Raw genomic sequence first — 25,138 nt, forward strand, 5'->3', positions numbered from 1 at the left:
AGTTTCTTGCCATTTGAATCTTCCCTAAACGGTCTCTTTCTTCCTCAGAATGCACAAAGAAGGAGTCTTCATGTAAGATCAATGTTATAATCTTTCCTATCAGCAATGTATATTTACTCATTTATTGTGTGCATATATGCTGGGCGTGTGATGGCTTGTGTGTAAAGGTCAAAGGACAACATAAGGGAATCCCAGAGACTGAACTCGAGTTATCAGCAAATGCCTTTGTCTACTAAGCCATCTCACTGTCACAATAATGTATAGTTAATCACATATATTCTGTCATCTTTAGAAAATTCTATTGGTTAAATCATCCAACGAAAGTATGAATGTGACCATGATGGGAACCGCTCCCGAGTTTCTGCCACAGCTGGAGTTTGGAAACCGGAATATTCTGTGTGGGGAAAGTGGGAGAACTGGCTAAGGATGAATAGCCAAGAGTCAGCAACGTTGCCATTTATCAAGCAATTATCATAAGGCAAACCCTGTGCCAGTTTTGCTGTCACCAGACCCCACAGGTGTCCTTTCATATGCTCTCCGCCTGTTCATTCACTGGTGTTTGGATTCCTCTTTGAGACAATAGTGGGTTCTGAAGACATGAAAAACTGATTGTAATTTTAAGTAAAAATGCATAGCAAAGGCTAAGCTTCCAAGCACCAGCACTACTTCAACCATATGATACTAGTGGATGAAATACAACAAATAATTTTAAAAGAACCCCCCAAAACAAATCTAGATCACAAATATTCACTAGAAATAAGAAATCCAACATTTTCGAAACTAGCCCTCTGGAACCACATTCCAATGTGCTCCTTTGACACAAAGCTCAGTAAAATAAATTAATAATAATAATAATAAATAGTGTAAAGGCTCTGGCAATGGTTTTAAGGGCAAACAGCAGATAGGTAAACATCTACAGAAGAAGAAAAACTTCGAATCAAGACCCCCATCTTCTGTCCTCATACCCATTTCAGCACAGTGGAAACTGCACAGATACAGTATCCAATCCCTAGGGGTTCCCTCTTCCCCAGCTGCCGTGAAAGGACTTGCTGCACACAAAGAGCAGGACTTCAGCCTTTCTCATCATCCTGCCCCAGAATACCCTCTGCTAAATCAGAGTCCTCGGAAAATGATTCTGGAAGTAGGGATTCCATTCTTTGTCCCATCCTCGATTTATGCAATGGAGACTCTGGGTTAGAATGCATAACTAAGAATTATGGACCCCGATTACCTTGCTATGTCTGGAAGGACAATTTTCTTGTGAAACCACATTAACTAATTTTCTATTATACAGTTCATATTATATAGTATCCAAGAAACTTCTTGCTACCCAAAGATACATCACCGTGCTCTTCTGGGAATATTATTGATTTTCAAGTCTTGGGCCATCTTGAAGTGTTTGATGTAATATAAATAGTAAAGTTCTTTTCTTTATTCAGCAAGGACACAAGTTCCATATGTGCTGGCCAAATTTTCTCACTCTTGGAATTTTGCAATCGCTTTTTGCTACTGTTTGGTAAAGCAATGAGGGCTTGTTACTAATTAGTATGCATGCTGCTTTCCTATTTAGTATGGGTCAGAAAGATGACTCAGTGAGTAAAGGCGTACTGCATCCACAATCAGGAAACAGAGAGAAATAAGTATACTTGTAAGTGCTCAGTTTGCTTTCTCTATCTTACACAGTCTAGGATGGTCTCGCCCATAATTAACATGGCTCATCCCACACCAAGATAATCCCCACATGCATGCAGAGAGACTTATTTCCAGGTAACTATATTTTCCGTCACATTAACACTAATCATCTCACCCTTACAATAGTCATGCCACCATTGCTCCAACTAGCATGGCATACCTGATAAGTATGTGAGACTGTTGGGGAGTTTTCTTCCCCAGGATACTATGCAGCTCCTTCTGCACTGTAAAAGTTAGCCAGAAGGGAAGAAGTGCCATTTCAGTTCCAGTCTGAGTGCTCCTATATTGCAAAGTATATGGTATCTTCAAGAGTAGGGGCTTTAATTTGGTAAATGTTTTATTTTTAATTATGTGTTTGTATGTGAGCACTTACATGTGAGTGTGGGTCCTAGTGGAAGCCAGAGATATTGACTCTCCCTGGAACTGGAGTTATAAGTACCTGTGAGCTTCCAAATGTGGGTGTTGGAAACTAATCTGGAGCTCCTGTGAAAGCAGTAAAATCATCTCTCACTATCTGTGGTTGGAAACCAAGGATCTGGTATTAACCTAGGCTGCTCTGAGGACCTGGGGCACCTCACTGATGAACACTCAGGGGGACATACCCTAACATCAACAAAACTTTGTTAGTATTTCATTAACTTTAATTACATGTCTACGTCTGTGTGCGTGTGTGCAGTTGAGTGGCATACACACAGTGACCAGGAAAGAATGTTGCATTCCCCAGAAGGTGGAGTAGGCTGAAGCCACCTGACATCAGTGTTTGGAACCAGACCTGGAAGAGATGCACACAATGGAGACTGCTAAGCCTGAAGGGACAAATCCCCTGCTTTAGCAGCCATGACAGGCTGCAGAAAAGACATGTAGGCCTCTGACTCAGCACATGTCTGAGCCTGCCCTAGTCACTAGAAGGCCAGATATCCTCCTCGTAACAAGGAACCAATCAGAAGTTAGCTGGCAGGACTCTGGATGTGCTTTACTATACAAGCCACACAACAGTGATGTGCAGAGCATAGCAACTGCCCTGGGAGGGCCTACAGGTCATAACAACCAGTTGACCATTCAACACAGGACAGGTCATCCAAGGCCAGAAGTGTACCAATCCTGAGACTGTTACAGTAGCCCTAAACGCTCCCCTCTTACAGTGGTTCCCCTGGGTCATGGTTCCCCTGGGTCCTTCTCCCACCATCTGGCGAAATGAACAGATGAAAAGCCCAAGTTAATACAGTTAGCTTGTTAAACAACGATAAAAGATTGATTTTTGCATGGGGACAAGTGTCTTAGGGATTTGGGGATTCAGAATCTGGGCACAACAAGCCATCTCCTTCGCTCCTTGGGAAAGCTGTTTAGTGGCATTTTTCCTTTTCCTTCTGTTGGGAGTGTGAATTCCCTGACTGAAGCCACATTGTGATTAAAATGTGCCAGATAGAAACAGCAGATATAGATACTGAGTTTGACGGTACAAAAGCTTGAAATCTGAGTTATTGATGGTCATGGAGTCAAATTAGGCCCTAGTTGCCTATATTTATGGGAAGTGGAACTTCTATCTTGTTCATATCAGGCTTGTTTGGAGGATTCTAACACTAAGTGTCAAATCTTAACATTGAAACAAAGACATGATATAGGAAGAATTAATATTGCAAAGCATAAGTAGAGGTTATATGGTGTCCCTGAAAATGAACAAATAAAAATTTCTTCATAAAAATGAAAATGAACTAAACTTCAGTCTTCAGAACGTTCTTCTTCCTGGCTGCAGAAGTCTAGTGACCAACTGACTTAGGCTCCAGCTAATGAGTCCTCCCTGCCATGATGGACTATACCCTCAGACAGTGAGCCAAAACCAGCCCTGTTTTCCTGAAGTTGCTTTTGTTGGGCATTTTGTCATCATAACTATGAGAAAAGTAACTAATACTGTTTATGTCTATCACTAATTTGGGAGCATATTTGGCCATTTATCTCTTGTTTCTTTCTTTTCTGATGTTCCCATTGGACCAGTGGCTCTCAACCATCCTAATGCTATGACCCTATCACACAGTTCAGCATGTTGTGGTGACCTCCCCCCACCATAAAATTGCTACTTCATAGCTGTCATATGATATTGTAATGAATTATGATGCAAATTTCTGATATTCAGTCTCCAAAGGGGTCACAATCCATAGGTTGAAACTACTACATAAGAAGGAAGGTTCAACATTGGTAACCATCCCATAGTTCTGGTCTGGGGTCCCTATCTGGGCCTGGTGTTTTCATGTTCATGACTCTTGTTCAAAGACTTGAAGAAGCACAACAAAAGCAAAAGTGTCACAGAATATTATTCGGAAGCCACCCAAAGCACAGTGCAAATATACGGCAAGATAGGGAGAGCCCTGAGTAAGCATCCAGCTCAAGAATCAGGATACTTATCAAGACTTCCTTCTGTGGTATAAAAGGAAGAGGAACTGGTTGCTAGGCAGCAAACTATGGGTGGTTTCCTATTTTAATTGATAAGGTTAGGTTACAGGCTTTGTTCACTGTGCATGTCTTTTCCCATATGGCATTTGATTGTAATCCTATGCATGCCCAATCGTGCATAAACAGATGAAAACTAGAAGCTACACTCATAACCAGTCCAGAGTAGGTAAGCCCACTGCTCCTAGTTCCAGGTCATTTAGTATTGTGGCCACGAGGGAAAAGTTATTAAGGGTTATTAGGAAGCTACATAATGGTGTAACCTGTGCCTTTGTTCAGAGAGTTGTGTTTATGTAGCTCATTGCACACAGGTTGTTCAATAATTTGTTGGGGAAGAAGTGTGTGTTTTGCTCCAGTCAAGAAGTATCCCCAAGTGCTAGGTTATCACTAAATTTCCATTACTCACTTTCTTTTAAATTCTGGGTAGCACCATTCATGGATTAAGGTCTTGTACTCAATAGAAATTACCTGAGCACTTCAATTCATTGCTTCTTATGATGGATGCAATGTGACCACTGCCTCAAGCTCCTGTCCCTATGGCCAACCTGCCATGATGAACTGTTGTCTTGGACCACCAATATGTTCCCACTTCCTTAAGTTGCTTTTGTTACAGTATTTTGCAACAGAACAGGAAAAGTAAATAATTCAGGGACTTAAGTTAGAGATGTCTTCCAAAGCAATTTCTGCCTAGGGCTGAGTAGAATAGAAATAATCTATCCTATTCTTTGCCAAGAGTTGCAGTGTCTCCTTGGGATCAGTTAAGAAGCATCAGTGAAGCTATCAGCCCACGGGTCCACAATCATACAGGTTCTTTGTCTGACCATAGTTACATGAATGTCTTCCTTCATTTATCTTTGTGGCAACTGCTGGCAGAGGACAATTCTTAATTGAGATTGTTAAATTCTGAAAGAAATTCTGGAAGCTTATTGAGAAGGGGGGGGACTAAAAGTATGCAAGAGAATCAAGGAGAGAGTGGGTACCACCAAAGAAAAGAATGTTAAAAACATTTTTCTACAAAGAAGGATAATCTCTTTTTTCAACAGTTAAGAAATCTAACTCCTTTTGGGTTTGAAGACCTACTTCTTATAGTAAACCTATTTGGCTTTCAAGGATAGTGATACTATCTGCAATTCCTTCCATGTTGTTAGAGAGGAGGTCATTTGAGAGAGAGGTGGCAAGTTCACCCACAGCTGTATTTACTCCATTCCTACTGGCAGAAGAATTAGTTGTACAACTCATTTTATTCTTGACAGTGGACACGAGGAGTACTGGGACCTCAAGTACAATGTGGGTAGTTATTGACTCCCAGGTGGGTAAAAAGGACAATGAAGTCTGGCTTGGATCATTTTGGTAAGCTTTGAAGACTTGGATTATTTTTTTAGTTGGCATGTGTTCGGTTGTACGAGTAATTTAAAAATCATAGAGGTTGGGTTGGGAAGGTTGATCACTGGGAAAGTTCTTGCTATAGAAATGTGAGGACCTAAATTTGAATCTCCAGAACATATACAAATATAGACAGGCTACATCTCTAATCCTAGCCCTCCTACAGGGAGACAGGAAATCGAGACATGGAAATACTCAAAGCTTGTAAGGCAACAGACTGGGATAATAATGTAAGAAAAAAAAGAAAAGATCCCGTCTCAAACAAGGTGGCAGGTAAGGATCAATGGCCAGGATTGTCCTCTGACCTCCACATGTGCCCCATGGACCCCGGAAGCAAGTCTGAAGCTGTTGGATGGAACATCTTGCCCTGGAGTTGTTATTGTTACTCTTTCTGTTTTGCTAGCACACATCTGCTGGGGAGGAGCTAAGCCTGAAAACCCTGTTATTTTCCACTGTATGTCGGTATATAAGCCCACCCCTTCCTCTCAATAAACAGCATTTTGTATTCTGACATTGCTGTTGAGCAAATGACCCACTGTCTTGTTTTTTTTTTTTTTTTTTTTTTTTTTTTGAGGTGAGTTTCTTTTATTGTCTTCATAACAAGATCAGCTTAGAACTGGATCACTTGGCCCTTTCTCTTCTTATCCCCTCCCAGTTCAAAATGCTTGCATCTCTTAATAGCCAGCATCCGCTTAGATCTGCAGTTAGGCTCAACACACTCAAGCCTCAGCACAATCTTCTTTGTAGTTTTAGCCTTTTTTCGGAAAATGGGCTTAGTCTGCCCCCCATATCCACTCTGTTTCCTGTCATAAGGCCGCTTTCCCTGGGCATACAAAGAGTCCTTGCTCTTCTTGTACTGCGTCACTTTATGGGGCTGGTGCTTGCCACATTTCTTGCAGAACGTCCGGCGGGTCTTAGGAACATTCACCATGTTGGCGGGAGTGATATTGGCACAGAAAGAAAGAGGGAAGGCCAGCGACGGAACCCACTGTCTTGTCTTAATTCAATCTCTAGGCCTTCACCCGATTTGTGGAGCAGATGGTAGTGTGGGTGCTACACCATATAGCATGTGCACTCCTACATTCACATATACTATGTGTACACACTTACATACATGAATACATACACACATATACACTCACACAAATTAATCAGGTTATTTATGTACACCTACCAAAAGGAGTATATCTAGGGTGGAATCAAAGGCTTGAATGTACATTTTTAAAGGATTTACATATTTACAAGGATGTTGGGTCTCGTGCAGAGATAAATGGTTATTTAGTGGGTAAAGAAAGCCTAAGATAAATTTGTCTCCTCACATTTAACAGTTTAGCTCTCTCCACAGCAGTCAGTCAGTCTTGGAGAAATGGAATGTTTACATGTTTGTTTGTTTGTTTCTGTTTTCTCTGGGGTCCCTATCTGGGCCTGGTGTTTTCATGTTCATGACTCTTGTTCAAAGACTTGAAGAAGCACAACAAAAGCAAGAGTGCCAAAGAATATTATTCAGAAGCCACCCAAAGCACAGTGCAAATATATGGCAAGATAGGGTTTCTCTGTGACATTTAATAGTCATATTCTGGACATTTCCCTAGTGCCAGATTTCTTTCAAAACCTATAATGGCTCCCTCTAGGGAAATGTCCAGAGATCTACAAGGATGACCCCAACTAACAATCTAAGCAATAGTGGAAAGGCTACCTTAAAAGCCTTCCCCGATAATGAGACTGTTGACTACCTTATATACCATCCTAGAGCCTTCAGCTAGTAGCTGATGAAAGCAGAAGCAGACACCCACAGCTAAACACTAAGCGGAACTCTTGAAATCCAGTTGCAGACAGGGAGGAGTGATGAGCAAAGCAGTCAAGACCAGGCTGGAGAAACCCACAGAAACTGCTGACCTGAACAAGGGGGAGGTCATGGACTCCAGTCTGATAGCGGGGAAAGCAGCATAGGACTGACCCAGATTCCCTGAATGTTAGAAGGACTGGGCTGTCTATGGGGCCTCTAGTAGTAGATCAGTATTTATCCCTAGTATACAAATGGACTTTGGGAGCCCATTCCACATAGAGGGATACTCCCTCAGCCTAGACACATGGGGGAGGGATGAGCATGGACACATGCGGGAGGGCCTGGGCCCTGCTTCAAATGATATGGCAGACTTTGAAGACTCCCCATGGAAGGCCTCACCCTCCCTGGGGAACAGAAAGGGGGCAGGATGGGGGTTTGTGGGGGAACAGGGGAGGACAGGAGGGTGCAGGAACTAGGATTGACAAGTAAAACAAGCTTGTTTCAAATTTAAATAAAATAGATTCTGAAAGGGGCATATAAGTCATAAAAATAAAAGCTAAATGGACCCTGGAAAGTGTAAATCCTTTGCATGTATTTTACTAACTCTTAAAATAATAATAATTTATTTTTTAAAAATACATGACCTAAAGAATTAAAGGAAGCAAATGAGAAAAACAGGCAGTTTTTACTAACAAAATTATAAAGTAATATAATAAATATAATTAAGACAAGTAAATAGTTATAACAAAACCATGGTTAGTGTAAGTATATAATACCATCGTCATTCGTAGTACCTTGACTAAAACCAAGATTATCACTATTGCTATCACATAAGAGTATACCAAGTCGGGGGGGTTGAGTATACCAAATAAAATTGCAAACATCTAACCTAGATACACAAGGATTTAAGAAATATAAAATGTTAGAGTTAGGAATTCTTTTTTTTTTTCTTTAAGTGTTTTTTATTTTTATTTTACATATGGATCCCAGTTCCCTCTCTGTCCCTCCCTTCCTCCTTCCCTCCCTTTTTCCCTCCCACGCCCCCCCCCACTCCACATGTAGGGTGATGCCTTCCAGGAGGGGTCATCTAACTCTGTCTTCATTTGGAGTAGGGACTAGGCCTTCTCTCTTGCTAGAGTTAGGAATTCTTTTAGAGGAGTTTTTAGTTTTGGCTTTTAAGGAGAAAAGAAGAAAGCTGTGCTAGGGTGAGTTGAAAGTCCTGATTGGACAGGTAGCCAGTGTAGCCAAATAATGAATTTTTATTGCTGGACCTTGGTGTTTTGTCTCAGGAGTGAGTGCGTGGCTAAATAAGGAAATAGACATTGGGGGTGGCTTTAGGAATGTAATCTAACAGTTTAGCAAAGCAGAAGGAAGGAGAAAGGGTAAAATCTGCTGGCACCATGTTTGCAGTATTTGGGCCTGTGAGAGAGCCCTTCAGTTTCTTAGTAGCTGAGACAAGCCCCCAGAAATACCAATATATTCTCAGATGAGGTCGGCATCATCTGAAAAATATATATCTAAGATAGTGTAAGGATGGAAAAATACAGCCTAACTCTCCACTGACCCCAGGAAGCTAGAAGTTTAAAAATACTAAATACCTTAAATTCCAGACCCTGCCCTCAGCCAGTAAATAGGAGAGAAAGGTCACACCCCTTGCTGCTTACCTGACTTTGTAAACTGCTTGTGAAACCCCTGCCCCAGTGATCTAACCTAACTGCCATTTGTCACCCCACCTAGGAGCCAGCGCAAATGCCGACCTCCGGGGCTATAGAAAACTGATTGGTCTATAAAGCGCGGGCTTGGAGGGTTTAAATTGATTGGCCCACACCACACGGGCTCTAGGGCTCTAAATGCTATGAGATAATTGGTTTACAATGTGCAGGCTTTGTTGTAACCCTATAAAAGCTGTCTCAATTCTGTACCCTGGGTCCTCAGTCCTCTACCCCTGCATGGCGCATGACTGTGGACCCCAGTGTACTTGGAATTAAAAGTCCTCAAGCTTTTGCAGCAAGATTGCTTCTCATGAGTGATTTGGGGTGTCACATTTCCTGAGTTGGAGCATGAAGATCCACGCTCTGAAGGTCTTTCAATAGCAGCACCTGACTGAAGGGGGTTTTGATGTTTTTATTTTTTTCCTTTTCAGTTGAAATCATCTGAACTGAAATTATTTCTCTAATTTTTTCTTTCGTTGTGGGAAGACTCTGTCGCCACTTCTGTATTTTCAACTATCATGTTCAGAAGTCAAAGTAAGATGTCTCAGCAGATGAAGGCCCTGGCCTGACCTGAATTCAATCCTGGAACCCACGTGGTAGAATGAGAGAATTGGTTTATGTCAGTCATACTCTAACCTCCACATGAGCAAGCACTATGTATGGCACATATGCACACACATAAATAAGTAAATAAAAGTTCCTGTAAGAGTCTATGCCTCTGTTTGGTAGAGATGACTCATATATTTTGTTTACTTAATATTTTTCATACGATAATGTGGTTTGAAAGAAAATGGCCCCCAAAGGGAGTGGCACTGTTAGGAGGTGTGGCCTTATTAAAGATGATGTGGCCTTGTTGGAAGAAGTGTGTCACTGTGAGAGTGGACTTTGAGGTCTGCCATGCTGGGCTACACCCAGAGAAACAGAACACTTCCCATTGCCTGCACAAGATGCAGAACTCTTAGCTACCTCTCCAGTATCATGTCTGCCTGCATACCACCATGTCCCACCATGATGATAATGGACTGAACCTCTCTCTGAACTGTAAGCCACCTCAATGAAATGTTATCCTTTGTACGATTTGCTGTGGTCCTGGTGACTCTTCACGGCAATAGAAGCCCTAAGACAGATACTCCCACTTATTTTACAAGAAGGTAATAGATGTTTATTAAAAGGTGGTAAATATTAGATTAAAAAAGAACTAATGTAAGCATCTCTAGTCCTTACATACCCTGCAACAGACCCAGAGGAATATTCATCAGGTGGTTCCAAGAGGCCAAGCCCTTGCCTGAGTCTAGGCCTGCCCACAAGTTCCAGCTTGGTGATTTGATATCTGAACCTGGAGCCAACATGAAAAGACCCATACCCTGTAGTCCTCACGACTACACCAATAAAGATCACCATGGTTACCTTGTGAATTTCCATACCCAATTGAAGGAGGCTACAAATGATAATGGCAGATGGGTTGTAACCAAGTCTTCCGACCACTTAAAGATAAGATGGACATGGACCTATCATTATGGTTGTACTATTTTATCTTCCCATGGGAAAAGTCCCAAACTCCCATAAGACAGGACCTTGGGTGTAAAAATTTAAAAAGACCAAAACCAGAGAGCTCAGAGCCAATCTATCCACTGAGACCTAATCAACCTTCCAGGTAGATGTCTATATAATATTACATCCAAAAGCTACTGGTGGATGGTTCACTGGCTCATGGGGAAGAGCATGCCTTGGGGCTCTGGGTCCACTGGTGAAGAGAATGAGCTCAGATCCATTCAGTAGCATGCCTGCCCTGTTGATAGCCCCCACCTACAGCTGCCAGAAGCTAGGCAATATCATTGTGCTTGATGAGGTTGTGAAACTGAGTCCTCCTCGGGGCAAACTGATTCTCTCATATTCCTAGAAAGGAAACCATTGTCACCTACCCATAGTCATGAGCAATGCCCATATCCATAAGGTTAAGGCCTGGCAGGAAGTTGGGGGGAGGGGAATACATACATACATATATATATATATATATATATATATATATATATATATAGAGAGAGAGAGAGAGAGAGAGAGAGAGAGGGAGAGAGAGAGAGAGAGAACAGTAAAACCTGGGGAGTCAGATTATACCTGCATGGTCCAGATCCAGGCAGCAAATTTACTGTCCAAAAGAAACCTACATCTAGGGTCATCATCTGCTCAAACCAATGCATCTTGGTACCCTGGGATATGAGCCCCTGAAATGGCAAGTCTCAAAACTCCAAGTTGCCCAGGAATTCCTTTGGTAACATCAAAGGTAAAGGTCCAGGAGGCAGTGGAAGCCAGCCTCACAGTGTCAAGGAAGCTAGAAAGAGTATAGCAGTTCCTTAGCCATTTTCAGCCAGACCCCAAGCTGAATATGCCTAGACCCCAAGCCCCCATATGTTGGGATTGGAACTAATCAAACAAGTTCTACTTCCAACCCTAATGATTGTAAATGGGACCAACCTAAGCTCACCCTGGGGGACCTCTAAGGGAAGAGAAGGGTGTTTGTTTAATGTCACCAAGACACCCCCTAGAGTGTTCTGCTAATGTAGATTCTTATAGGCATACATAGCAGGTTCATTCTGGAAATGTCATGTAAATGATTTCCAGGCCCCAGAGACTACCTGGCTTGCTTACACTGATGACTTAACCAAATGTGCATCTTCTGAATTGTTTGCACTGCAGGAGAACCCACTCCTGTGCATTCTCGTGTATGTCATGCCACAGGTGCTCATCTGTAATGGAGAAGAGGGCAGGGTCCACCTAAGTAGATTCTGGACTTCCCTTTGTGCAGGGAGCAGTGCCCAGTCTCATTCCCCTGTTGGTGGAGGCAGGCATCACAGGCTCCACTGCAGTTGGAGCTGCAGCCCTAGTTATGGGGAATAAAACCTTTAAGGAACTTGGTGCTCGATAGATATGGACCTGGGTCATCTAGAAAATCCTGCTTCCCATCTGGGAGCCCAAGTAGACTGATCCACATCTCCTTGTACCATGTTTGATTTCTACCTACCATTATATAACTATTCCACATCCAGCCAAAAATACATGGCTTCCCTCCCAGAATTCATAGTAAAGTCCACTAAGGGACACTTAGTCTTTTAATGTCCTATAATTCAATTTTGATTTGGCAACACTGGACTGCTTTTATTATCTCAATCTATGTTATTTTACATGACAAAGATTTAAAGTGAATAGAACACACGTCTATTTAATATATGTGTATATACACAAACATTTTTAATAAGAGAGTAATGCATTATAATTCTTTCTGAAACATGTCACATGGCGTTAGCTAGCTTTTATAACCACCTCCCTCTGTAACCCATCCATATTCACTAAATGAAAGCACTAAAATAAGTCTTGATTCTTTGATAGGGATGTGACCTACATCTTCTTCCTGAAGGATATGGGCCATTTATTAATCTGCCTGGATTGGGTTGTTGTAGTTTTCTATTGAGTTATTGGACATGGTAACACTAAGAGACACCCTAAAGTGTCTCCAGCACTATGGATATATCCTTCCTTACCTCCATTGTAGAGAAGCAGTCAAATGTCACTCAGAAGTACTGATCAATTATGCCTTATATCAATGAACCTCTCTTAGCTCATTGATTCAAGATCCCAAAGTGCCCAGTTGAACAGAATGTCTGTTGTGCCTCCTAGTATAAGAACTCCTGCAATTGGAACCAATACTTCTAGGACAGCAGAGCACAAGGTTTAAAGACCTAGATGCAAAACTTTTGCTAATGAACCTATAAAAGTGACAGTGAATGATCTAATCCTCATTACCGCCTTTGTTTTGTATTTTTCAGTTATCCCAAGTAAACAAAATTAATTTTAGTAATGAGGCAACAATAACATGTCTTTCATTATTAATAACAATGGGGAATACAGTATTTTTTTATCTTTGGGATTATAGTATAATTACAGTATTTCTCCCCTCCACTTCCTCCCTACAAACCATCCCAAATGCCTCTCTCTGCTCTCTTTCAAACTCCTGGCCTCTTTTTTTTTTTTTTCAAGAATGGTTATTGCATGCATATGTGAATATATGTGTGTATGTACACATTTCTAAAAATAACCTGTTTAGTCCATAGAATGTTACCTGTATGTATGTTTTCAGGACTAATGGTCTGGCACTGGATGAGTAGGTGTACTCTTCCTTAGGGAAGACTACTTCTCCCATTCCCAGCTTTCCTCAGTTGCCAATCATCGTTTATATAGGTTTGAGGCCTATGAGCTTTCTCTCATCCAATGTGGCATGTACACTGACATTATCCTTGTTCAATTCAGGTCTGTATGGGTGTGGCTTTGGATATTATGAGGAGACACAAGCTCACTGACTCTGGTTCTTACAATCTTCCCATACCCTCTTTCACAATGTTCCCTGAGCCTTAGATGCAAGAGTATTTCATAGATGTGTCCATTGGAACTGGGCTCCAGAATTCTAGCTTTTGACTGGTTGTAGTTTTCTGTAGTAGTCTCCATCTGGTGCAAAAAGAAGTTACTTTGATGAGAAGTGAAGACTACTTTTCTGTGGATATAAGGATAAATGCTTATAGAGTGGTATTAGGAATAATGGTGGTTTGGTAAATTAGTGATTCTAGATGCTCCTCAAATAACTGTGATTTTATCAATATTGAGTTTTTGTTTATAATGCCCTACTCATTATGGGCACCTCAGGATGCATAGTGTCTTGGTGGCCCAGTGTCTAGTATTCATCTTTTTATTAAGGTGCATTGGGAAGCAAAAAATATCTCTCAAAGGGATAATAGGAAAGACCATGTTCCAAAATACCAAGAGCCTCTTTTGTCACCTATGGAGCCTGTCAAGGGTTCCAAACAGAATTTCTATCTGTCTTTGATACATCAGGTATCATTAAATATGCTAGATCATACGGCCCTAGTGGCAGAGAAGAAGGCCGGCAATTAGAGTCTGTTGAAGATTCCGTTCATGTTCAGGACCCCATTCAAAACTAGCACTATGAACCATATAGAGGTTTTAGTAAGAACAGTCCCCATAGGTTCATATATTTGAATGCTTGGTTATCAGAAAGTGACACTGCTTAAGAGCAATTGGGAGGTGTGGCCTTGTTGGGATAAATGAGGCCATGTTAGAGGAATTTTGTCATGGGGATGGGCTTTGGGGTTTCAAAAGCTTGAGCCAACCCTAGTATCGTAAACAAATAGGCCGAATACATGTTTATTCAGGGAGAAATAACTTACAACCTAGACAGATGAACACCAGGAAATTCAACCCGATCCTCTCCTGTCCGAGTCACACCTCCTTCCTCAGGTCACTCCGCCCATGGCTCCACCCCCCAATGGGCGTGGTCAGTGCTACAGAACTATCTTACTACACCCTAGTGAAGCTTTTCCTGCTGCCTATGGCTCTATGTGCAGTACTCTCAGCTATCACTCCAGCACACTGCCATGTTCTCTGACATGATGACAACGGACTAAACCTCTGAAAGTGGAAGCAAGCCTCAATTTAATCCTTTCGTTTATGAAAGTTGCCATGGTTATGGTGTCTCTTCACACACTAGAACACTAATACAGACCAGAATAGCAAACACAGTTAAGGAATGTGCTACTTCTGAAATCCAAACAGGCTCACACAGTGATGTACTTCTCTCTTCATGGTAGGAGGGGCCAGGCATAATAATTTATCCTTCTTGTTAGACAGAAGGTATCCACATGTTTTAAACCATTGTACCTCTAGAAATTTTACTGAAATAGACAGCCTTTGGATTTTGGTTGGATTTATTTCCCATCCTCTTATCATTCATATGCCAACAAGCCCAGACTAGTTTATATGTCCTTCTCACTTGTTCCAATCAACAAAATGCCTTCAATATAATGGATTGATGTGATATATTGTAAAAGAGACATGCAATCAAGTTCCACACTAAGTTGAGACACAGGGCAAGAGAATTAATATGCAATAGAGATAGAATAGTACAGGCATGTACTGCTAGTCTTCACTGATGAAAGCAAATTATTTCTTGTAGTTCTTACAGATAGATCTAGAGACAGAATTTTTTTTCACAATCAATAGATGCAAAACAGGTACTGGAATAAGTGTGTTAATCTGCTCAAGTAAGAGAAATACTTCTGGCACAGCTGTTGCAAATAGTCACTACTTGATTAAATTTATGATAATCAGCTATTGTTCTCCATGGCAGAACTCTTTCTCCTGCACAGGCCAAATTCAAGAGACAAAGGGAGATGTAATGGGGATCACCATGCCAGCATTTTTCAAGTCCTTGAAGGTAGCACTAATTTCTGTAATTCCTTCAGGGGTACAGTATTGTTTCTGTTCACTATTTCCCCTGGTAGAGGCGGCTCTCTGATCACTTCCATTTAGCCTTTTTGATCTTAACATTCCTTGCTCGATGGGTTGGGGACAAGTGTAGGGAACCCCCTAACTTTCATCTATCACTGTTATACATTCTCACACTGGGAAAATAACTGAATGGACACAAAATATGTTTAGGGACCAATTAGACCCATGAGTCAGATTTTGGCCAAAACTATATTGACAGCCTGACTGGTACAAAATCATATTTAGAGTAAGGGCCACAATGCTGTTTAGGAGAGGGGGTGAAATTGATGTTAGTTCAGAATATGTCTAGTAGGTTCTGGAAGATTCAATTATTTCCATTACCCCAATGTATAGTTACCCTAGTAAAGGGACATAGATTCTTTTGGGGAACAAATGGAAAAATTATTAAGAGTATAGTTTTTGGAATGTTAGCAAGGTCTTTCCTCAAAGGAATATCGACTTCCCTTTATTCAAAAGTTTCTGCTTCAAATCTGGAAATTGGCTAAGAGGTCATGATTCTCCATTGCTGTGCTTCAAGGTAGCCATTAATTTGTTTGTTCAAAATTTTCTACATATATAAATATAGGGGAAAAACTTAACAGGCTTCTTGTTTATTCTCTTCTGGAAGCATAACAAATAAATAGCCAGTGCCAACGGTTTATATGAAACATACCACTATGAACATTGCTTTGCCTGTGCTGGTACATTTACCTTGTCTTTGATAATTGATGCTATCACTCAACCCTTGTTACTTTAATGCCTTATTAGAGACATTGATTCTGAATTATCCAACTGCTCAACAACACTCACACCATAATGTCATCTCTAGCACACACATAGAGAAAGATTACAGAGTTCTTCATGTCTGTGGTGCTGTTCATGTCTGTGTCATGTATTACGAGTGAAGGACAGGCCTTTACAACTCTCTTATTGTAGGGTAGAAGTTATAAATGGAAAGTCCATTCCAGCAGTTTACTTTCCCTGAGACTTTGAATCTCTTCAGCAACATTAGGCCATAGAATCACAGCAGACCATCTTTTGACCCATACTACATCGAACCAGTCATATAACCTGTTGGCAACTTTAAAATCATGTAAAAGGCAACTGCTAATCCCACCAGTGAGAATGAGACCAATACTACAACTTGAGCCAAATTTGAAGCAATCTTGATTTTTATGAGGGTGCACCCAAGGGTGGCCAGTGACTGCCTCCTGAGTTGGGTTAAAGAGATCAGCCCTGAATCCTTCTCTTGGGCCACTTTTAAAGAGTCATGCCCATAAGCAGTTGCAAAGTGGGTTCACTGAACAAAGTAGGTTTACTGAAGGGAGACATGGAGACAGTAAGAAAATGTGGAAAACTCTCAATAAACATCCCGAGGGCATGATGTGATTATGGAGGGTGATTAGGAAGGGTTGGGCATGGGGATTGGGGACAATGGGGAGGGTAAGGGTAAGGGTATTCTCAAAAACAAGTCAAGTTCATGGGCTGGTTAAGGTCAGGTTCCAGGAGAAAGACTTAAAAAGTGCACCCCAGCTCTAAAAGTAAATGGAAACTTATTTTTAACAATACAGCACAATGGATTCCACCCTCAAAATTGAGTTAGGCAGGCTCCTCGTCCCCCTTGACATACGTTTCCCTGTCAAATATTTGATAGGGAGATGACGTGATAATGCCTTTGAGTAGCAGTGATTGAAGAACTGTTCATCTGATGAGTGACCAAGTTAGTGACATTATTCAGTCCAGGGCTGTGCAATGATGGGGGACAGACCACCAAAGTCTATTAATCCTTATCTAAGAAAAGAAAAGAAAATTTCTCTGCAGGGCACAAAAGCTTGTCAGCTATAGCCAAGACCACAGTTAGAGTTCTGGCTTTCTGAATCTGTGACAAATTGGGCAGTCTTCAAACTCTCCATTTTAGAGTAAGAAGCAAGCATTAGTCATGAGTAAAGAATTTTTACAATCTCGAGGACTTGGTTAGATATTGCTTTTTACAGAGGTTTTTTTGTTTGTTTGTTTGTTTGTTTTAGTTTAGCTAGAGTTTGCATTTAGTCCATGTTTCTCTCTGGCACTTTCTGGTGGTGTTTACCTTAACGCTGCACCCCACTGATACTGCAAGGTTTGCATAGCTGGGGTGATTATGGAACAATGCACAACCAAAAGTCATATACATCCCATCATTTAAAAGTTAACTCAGTTCACGTCAATTTGCTGACTCTCAGTTTGCAGAGAGACCATTACTTTGCAGAGGGCCATTTTAGTGTTGCAGACAGAGCTAACAGTTGGTTATAAAGCAAAGGAACCCATTGCTAATAGAAAATTCTTAAGCTGCTGACAGTCTATTTTCATTCTCCTATGCTTACAACTTTGTAGTCTTACATTTCTACATTCCAATTTCTTGAGCCTGCATTTCTATACCCTTATTCTTGGGCTCTTCAACACATCGGAGGTCATAGGGCCCGATTATAATAACCAGTATAAATAATATTAGAGGGACAAAGAAAGGGGAGAACTATCCAAGCCTTTTTGGCCTTTCAAAATTTGTTTGAGAGACTGTCTTTATTTCTTCATATAGATCATCAATTTGGTTGTCAATAGCACAAGAGAATTCAGAGATGTTAAAACTGAACATTCCAAAAAATTGCTGACAGCCAAGATTATGTTTAAATGCTAGGTAATCTATAGTGGTCCTGTTTTATGTAACAGTTGTTCTCTGTCTTCTATTTTTTGATTCGTTCCAGCTATTGTTTGCTATAATAGTACATTTTGAAATTAGACAAACTATTTTAGAAACCTCTCTTTGCAGTTGTTCAGTTGGAGCCTCTAACTAGGCCCTACATGGTCTGGGGAAAAAAAAAAAAACAAAAAACAAACAAACAAATAAAAAAAACCAAAGAAACCCTCACTCTCTCCCCACCTCACCCCCGTCACTTTTTCTCCCCCCTCCCAATCCCACCCACTCAGAAAGTCTCACAACAAAGGAAAAGCACCAAAACCCAGTTCTACATTCTTGGTGGCTGATTCAGCTTCCTCCCATGAAGTTGTCAGCCACCCAAGTCCTCGCCTAAGCACTCAGCTTTTCACCATACTTGGGCACAAACCCATCTGTGGCAGACACACCATCACCCCTCACCTACAGTCTATAAAACCTCCCTGCCTTGGCTCAGGAGTGTGACTTCTCTGGCCTAATTCTCTGAGAGCAGTGAACCCACCTGGGAGTTGCTCTGTTCTCAATAAACCTATTATCCTTTTTCAACTCGGCTTGATTTGATTTACTGCAAAGATAAAAAAAAATAAATAAAACTTATTATGGAGGGGTGCAGAAAACCTATTTTCTTGATGTAGAAACACATGAGGAATTGAGCCCCCACCCACCTAACAGGGATTGCTCCTCTCCCTCTATTTTTTTCTCTGGCAGATGTGACTGACTTTTGATTTGGGGTAAGTCACCCTTTTCCTAGCTGCTGCCTAACAGGTACCAGGACCCCCTGGTAACAGTTGCAACAGAGATGGTCTCTGTTCTGGGGAGCCTTTGGTTTCAGAAACATCCTTCCAAAGTCTAGCCCATACCCACTGCTTGACAACAGGCTATCTCATGTAATGGATACCTCACACTAGCCCTTTGATCTCCAGAACAGGCTAGGAAATAGGCAGGCAGCTGTGGTGATGTATTATTTATGATTTATTAAAGCTATCCTGAAGATTCAGAAAGGAAAGTCAGCCTCAAGCTATAAAGACCAGGCAGTGGTGATACACACCTTTAATCCCAGGACTCAGGAGACAAAGGCAGATGAATCTATATGAGTTCAAGGCCATTCAAGACTACATGAGATTGAATCAGTCTAAAAGAGTAACAGAGCTCATGCCTTTAATTCCAGCACTAGGGAGGTATAAAAGATAGAAGCAGAGTCTTCAGAAGTCAGTCTCAGGAATCTCCAGCCATGTTGAGGAGAGCATAACAGTCTGGGATTACAGTCTAAGGAGCCAGGATAACCTTCCAGTCTGAGATAGAGGTAAAAGCTAGTGACCAACTACTTTGCTTTTCTGATCTTCAGCTTGAAGCTTGAACACCAATATCAATCTCTGGATCTCTTATTTATCATGTTATAAGCAGAGCTGGGTCTAAATTCAATCCCCAGTCACCTCTGGGATGCCTGCTGTGAAATTTATCAATGCCTGGGCTGAAGGTGTTATATTTAGGACATAGTCTCCTGTGCCCATGCATTCAAGGCCACTTCCCACTTTCTCTTCTATCAGATTCAGTGTACGTGCATTTATGGTGAGGTCTTTAATTCCCTTAGACTTGAGTTTTGTGCATGGGGATATATATGGATGTATTTTAATTTTTTCTACTTCCATCCAATTATGCCTGCAATCTTTGTTGAAGATGCTTTCTATTTTCCATTATATAATTTTGTCTTCTTTGTCAAAAATCAGGTGATCATAGGTGTGTGAGTGTATGTCAGGATCTTCAGTTCTATTCTAGTAATCAACTTGTCTGTTTTTAAGTGAATACCAAACTGTTTTTAATTACTAATTCTCTATAGCAGAGCTTGAAGTCAGGGATGGTGATAACCCCACAAGTTCCTTTATTGTATAGGATTCTCTCAGCCATCCTGGGTTTATTGTTTTTCTATATGAAGTTGAATGTTGTTCTTTTGGGGTCTGTGAAGATTGTGTTGGGATTTTGATGGGAATTGCATTGAATCTGTATATTGCTTTTAATAAGATTGCCATTTTTACTATGTTACTCCTACTGATCCATGAGCATGGGAGATCTTTCCATTTTCTGATATCTTCAATTTCTTTCTTCAAAGACAACATTCTTGTCATATAGGTCTTTCACTTGTTTGGTTAGAGCTACCCCAAGATATTTTATATTATTTGTAGCTATTTGGGGTGGGGGTGTTTGTTTGGTTCGTTTTGGTGTGTGTGTATGTGTGTGTGTTTTGTTTGTTTTTGTTTTTCAAGATGGGTTTCTCTGTATTGTTCTTGAGGCTGACCTCATACTTACAGAGATCCACCTGCCTCTACCTCCCAAGTTCTGGGATTAAAAGCATGCACTACCAATGCCAGACTATTTGTAGCTATTGTAAAGGGTATTGTTTTTCTGATTTCTTTCTCAGCCATTTATCATCTGTATATAGGAGGGATACAGATTTATTTTTTTAGTTAACCATGTATTCAGCCATATTACTGAAGATGTTTATCAGCTGTAGTTCCCTAGTAAAATGTTTGGGGTCATTTATGTATATTGTCCTATCATCTTCAAATAGTGAAAGTCTGACTTTTCCCTTCCAATTTGTATCCCCTTGAACTTATTTGGTTGCCTTATTGCTCTAACTAGACTCTCAAGTACAATATTGAAGTGATATGGAGAGAGTGGACAGCCATGTCTTATTGCTGATTTTAATGGAATCACTGAGTTTTTCCCAGTTTGATTTGATGCTGGCTTGCAGTTGATTGCCTTTAGTATGTTTAGGTATGGTTTGTGTAACCCTGTTCTCTCCAGAACCTTTATCATAAAGAGGTGTTGGATTTAGTCAAAGGCTATTTCAGCATCTAATGAGATAATTACGTTTTTTTTTTTTTTTTTTTTTTTTTTTGGTTTAATTTTCTTTCCTTTAGTTTGTTTATATGGTGGATTACATCGACAGATTTTCCTATATTGAATCATCCCTGCATCTCTTGGATGAAGCCCATTTGATCATGGTAAATGGATTTGTTTCATTTTGTTTTGATGTGCTCTTGGATTCAGTTTGCAAGTATTTTGTTGAATATTTTTGCATCAGTGCTCATGAGGGAGACTGGCCTGTACTTCTCTTTCTTTGTCACATCTTCATTTGGTTTGGGTATCAGGGTAACTATGGCCTCATAAAAAGACTTTGTAAATAGTCCACCTGTTTCTATTGTGAAGATCAATTTGAGGAGTATTGATATTAGCTCTTCTTTGAAATTCTTGTAGAATTCTGTGCTGAAACCATTTGGTTTTGGACTCTTGGGGGGGGGGGATTGGGAGACTTTTAACAATTGTTGCTATTTCCTCAGGGTTTTTTTTTCTGTAAAAATTGTTTATCTTCTCTTGATTTAATTTTGGTACATGGTACCTATCAAAAAATTGTTCATTCTTTTTAGATTTTCCAGTTTTGTGGAGTATAGGTTTTTGAAGTATGATCTAATGACATTGGAAGAATGTATATTCTTTTTTCTTTGGGTGAGATGGTCTGTGGGTGTCTATTAAGTCCAAAGTCCATTTGAGATATAACATTTGCTAGTTCTCTTGTTTCTCAGTTAAGTTTCTATCTGGCAGACTGGTCCATTGGTGAAGTGGGGTGCTGAAGTCTCCCACTATTAATATGTGGGGTTTAGTGTGTGATTTAAGGTTTAGTAATTTATCTTTAACACATGTAGGTGACCTTGTATTTGGGGTATAGATACTCAGAATTGAGACTTCATCTTGATCGATTTTTCCTGTGATGAATATGAAATGTCCTTTCCAATCTCTTTTTATTAATTTTACTTTGAATTCTGTTTTGTTAGCTATTAGGGTAGCTGCACCAACTAGTTTCTTAGGACCATTTCATTGGAAAATCTTTTCCCAACCCTTTACTCTGAGGTAATGTCTGCCACTGAAGTTGGTGTGTATGCAGCAGGATATATCTTGTTTTTGTATCCATTCTGTTAGTCCCTGTCTTTTTACTGGGGAATTAAATCCACTGGTATTAAGAGATGCTATTGACAAGTTATTGTTAATTCCTATTAATTTTTGGTGTTGGTGGTGGTAATGGTCATATGTGTTTCCCACCTTTGGGTTTTACTGTTATGAGATTATCTATTACCTGTGTTTTCATGGATTTAACTGCATTCCTTGGGTTGGAATTTTCCTTCTAGTACTTTTTGTAGTGTTGGATTTGTGGTTCAAATCTGGTGATGTCATGGAATATCTTGTTTTCTCTTTCTATGTTGATTGAAAGATTTGCTGGGTATAGTAGTGTGGGCTGGCATCTATGGTTCCTTTGTGTCTATTTCAAAAAAGACAGGATTTAATGGAATGCATGGTTAATGAGGTATTAAAGCTGTACCTCCTTGCTTTCACATACAAGAATGTATCTTGGGGGCAGCCCAACTTTGTAACATAAGAGTAATCCATTTTGAAGACACAGAATTGTTGATACTGTTGAAATTTGGTTTTGCCTTCTAAAAATTATGGTTGTGCTCTGTTTTCATTATTGAAATAAAGACTTTAGTTGGATACTACCAGAATACATAGTTGACAGATCTTTTTATTAATAATATTTTTTCTTATTTTACATATTGATCCCAGTTCCCTCTCCCTCCCATCCTCTCATGCTCCCCACAGAGTCACCCTCTCATCCCCCATCCACTTCCCAGGAAGGATGAGGCCTTCCATGAGTGATCATCAAACTCCTTCACCTTATTTGGGGTAGAGCCTAGGTTCTTCCCCATGACTCTAGGGTTAAGGGAGTATCCCACAATGGAGAATGGGCTACTGAAGTCCATTTGTGCACTAGGAATACATCCTGGTTCCATTGTCAGAGGTCTCATAGTCTGCCCTGGCCTCTTAACTGAGACCCATATTCAGGGGGTCTGGGTCAGGCAAAGGACACAGTGGACAAGACCAAACAGCAGCCACTGAATGGGAAAAGATCTTCACCAACCTCTCATCTGACAGAGGGCTGATCTCCAAAATATACAAAGAACTCAAGAAACTAGCCAACAAAACACCAACTAACCCTATTAAAAAGTGGGGTACAGAACCAAATAGAGAATTCTCAGTAGAGGAATCCAAAATGGCTGAAAGACACTTAAGAAAGTGTTCAACATCCTTAGCCATCAGGGAAATGCAAATCAAAACAACTTTGAGATACCATCTTATTCCTGCCATAATAGCTAAAATCAAAAACACCAAGGACAGCTTACACTGGAGAGGATGTGGAGAAAGGGGAACACTCCTCTACTGCTGGTGGGAGTGCAAACTTGTACAGCCACTTTGGAAATCCATATTACTGTTCCTCAGGAAAATGGAAATCAGTCTAACACAAGATCCAGCAATTCCACTCTTAAGCAAATGCATATTCATGCAACAAAGATATCTGTTCAACTATGTTCATAGCAGCATTATTTCTACTAGCCATAATCCAGAAGCAACCTAGATGCCCCTCAGGTGAAGAATGGATAGAGAAGATGAGGTACATTTACACAATGGAATACTACTCAGCAGAAAAAAAAATGGCAAAAAAAAAAAAAAAATTGCAGGCAAATGGATGGAACGTGAAGAAACCATCCTGAGTGAGGTAACCCAGTCATAAAAAGAGGAACATGGTATGTACTCACTCATATATGGATTTTAGACTTAGAGCAAAGGATCACCAGCCTATAATTCTCACTACCAGAGAAGCTATGAAATAAGGAGGACCCTAAGAGAGACATACATGGTCCCCCACAGAAAGGGAAAGGGACAAGATTTCCTGAGCAAATTGGGAGCAGGGGGGAGAGGAGATGGAGTTAGGAGGAAGAGAAGGGGAGAAGAAGAGGGGAGAGGAGCACATGAGGGAGTTTACAAATCTTAAACTTCTTTAAATGAAAGTTTTAGAGTTTAACAGAAAATTTAAACTGGTTATTGTTAAGAGACAGTTTTTAAAATGTTTAAATTTATAAGACTATGGTACATTTTAAAATGTATAAGGTATCTTATTATTATGTCTTTTTCAAATATATGATCCTAATAAGTAGGTAAATAAAAAAAACTAAACCTTAGGATCATACCTAAACAACAGAGACTGAGGTATTCCTATTTATGATTCAATAAACACTGACCTAAGCAGCCTAGCAAAAAACGTGGAACCAGTAGCTCTCCTTACTTAAGACCTATTCAAACTAACAGAGACTGATTTAAAGATATATGTCTAACCTCCTTGTTTTTGCTAGCACTGTTGAGCCACAGTTTGGCAGACTGACATGTACGTGGACTGTTGTGTTCTGTGATGGTGCACTCTGAACATGGGTCTCGGTTAGAAGGCCTGGGCAGTCTAAGGGCCCTCTGACAGTGGAACCAGGATGTATAGCTGGTGCACAATAGGACTTTGGGAGCACATTCTCCATGGAGGGATACTCCCTTAATCTAGAGGCAGGAGGGAGGGCCTATTCCCTACCCCAAATGACTAGACAGATTGTGTTGATCCCTCTTGGAAGGCATCACGCTCCCTGTGGAGGGTATGGGGTGGGGGTGGGGGGATTGGATGGGAGAATGGTCGGAGGGGCATGGGAGGGTTGGAGGGAGGGAGGGATGGAGGGAGACGGAACTGGGATCGATGTAAAATAAGAAAAATAGAAAATAAAAAGAGAGAGGACATAATAAAAGAAATCCCTGGCTCAGGAAAAAAAAAAAAAAAAAAAAAAAAAAAAAGAAGAAGAAGAAGAAGTATCAGGAAAGTTCCTAGTCTCTTTGAAGATGATGTTCATCTTGACACTAAAAAACTTCAATTTAGAAACAGTTATTTTATTATAAACTGTTAATGATGATTAAGTCTTGAGTTGTTTAGAACTTAATAGATGATGTCCCTCAAAGTGTCAGAGGTTTGCTGAATATGACATTTAACATTTAAATTTATATGACAGGGAGATGCTTCCACATCTAGCAGTGACCCACATAGACTCCAAGAAGACAATGGATACAAAAACAAACAACTCCACCTGGACTATAATAATGGTAACCACCCGGAAAGATACCAATGCCTTACCTGCTGCCCAGGCTCAGCCCAAATTGTGG

At 40.5% G+C, this 25,138-nt stretch overlaps 1 protein-coding gene across 1 annotated transcript; it reads right to left on the minus strand.

The window, feature by feature from the left end:
- Nucleotides 1-6,081: 6,081 nt before the first annotated feature.
- On the minus strand, nt 6,082-6,489 carry LOC127220932 (60S ribosomal protein L36a-like). Its single transcript, XM_051182825.1, has one exon. The coding sequence runs from the start codon at nt 6,449-6,451 to the stop codon at nt 6,131-6,133; it is 321 nt and encodes a 106-aa protein (XP_051038782.1). The 5' UTR covers nt 6,452-6,489; the 3' UTR covers nt 6,082-6,130.
- Between the last annotated feature and the right edge of the window lie 18,649 nt (nt 6,490-25,138).

This window comes from Phodopus roborovskii, unplaced genomic scaffold (assembly GCF_943737965.1).
Source record: "Phodopus roborovskii unplaced genomic scaffold, PHOROB, whole genome shotgun sequence".
Taxonomy (NCBI): Eukaryota; Metazoa; Chordata; class Mammalia; order Rodentia; family Cricetidae; genus Phodopus; species Phodopus roborovskii.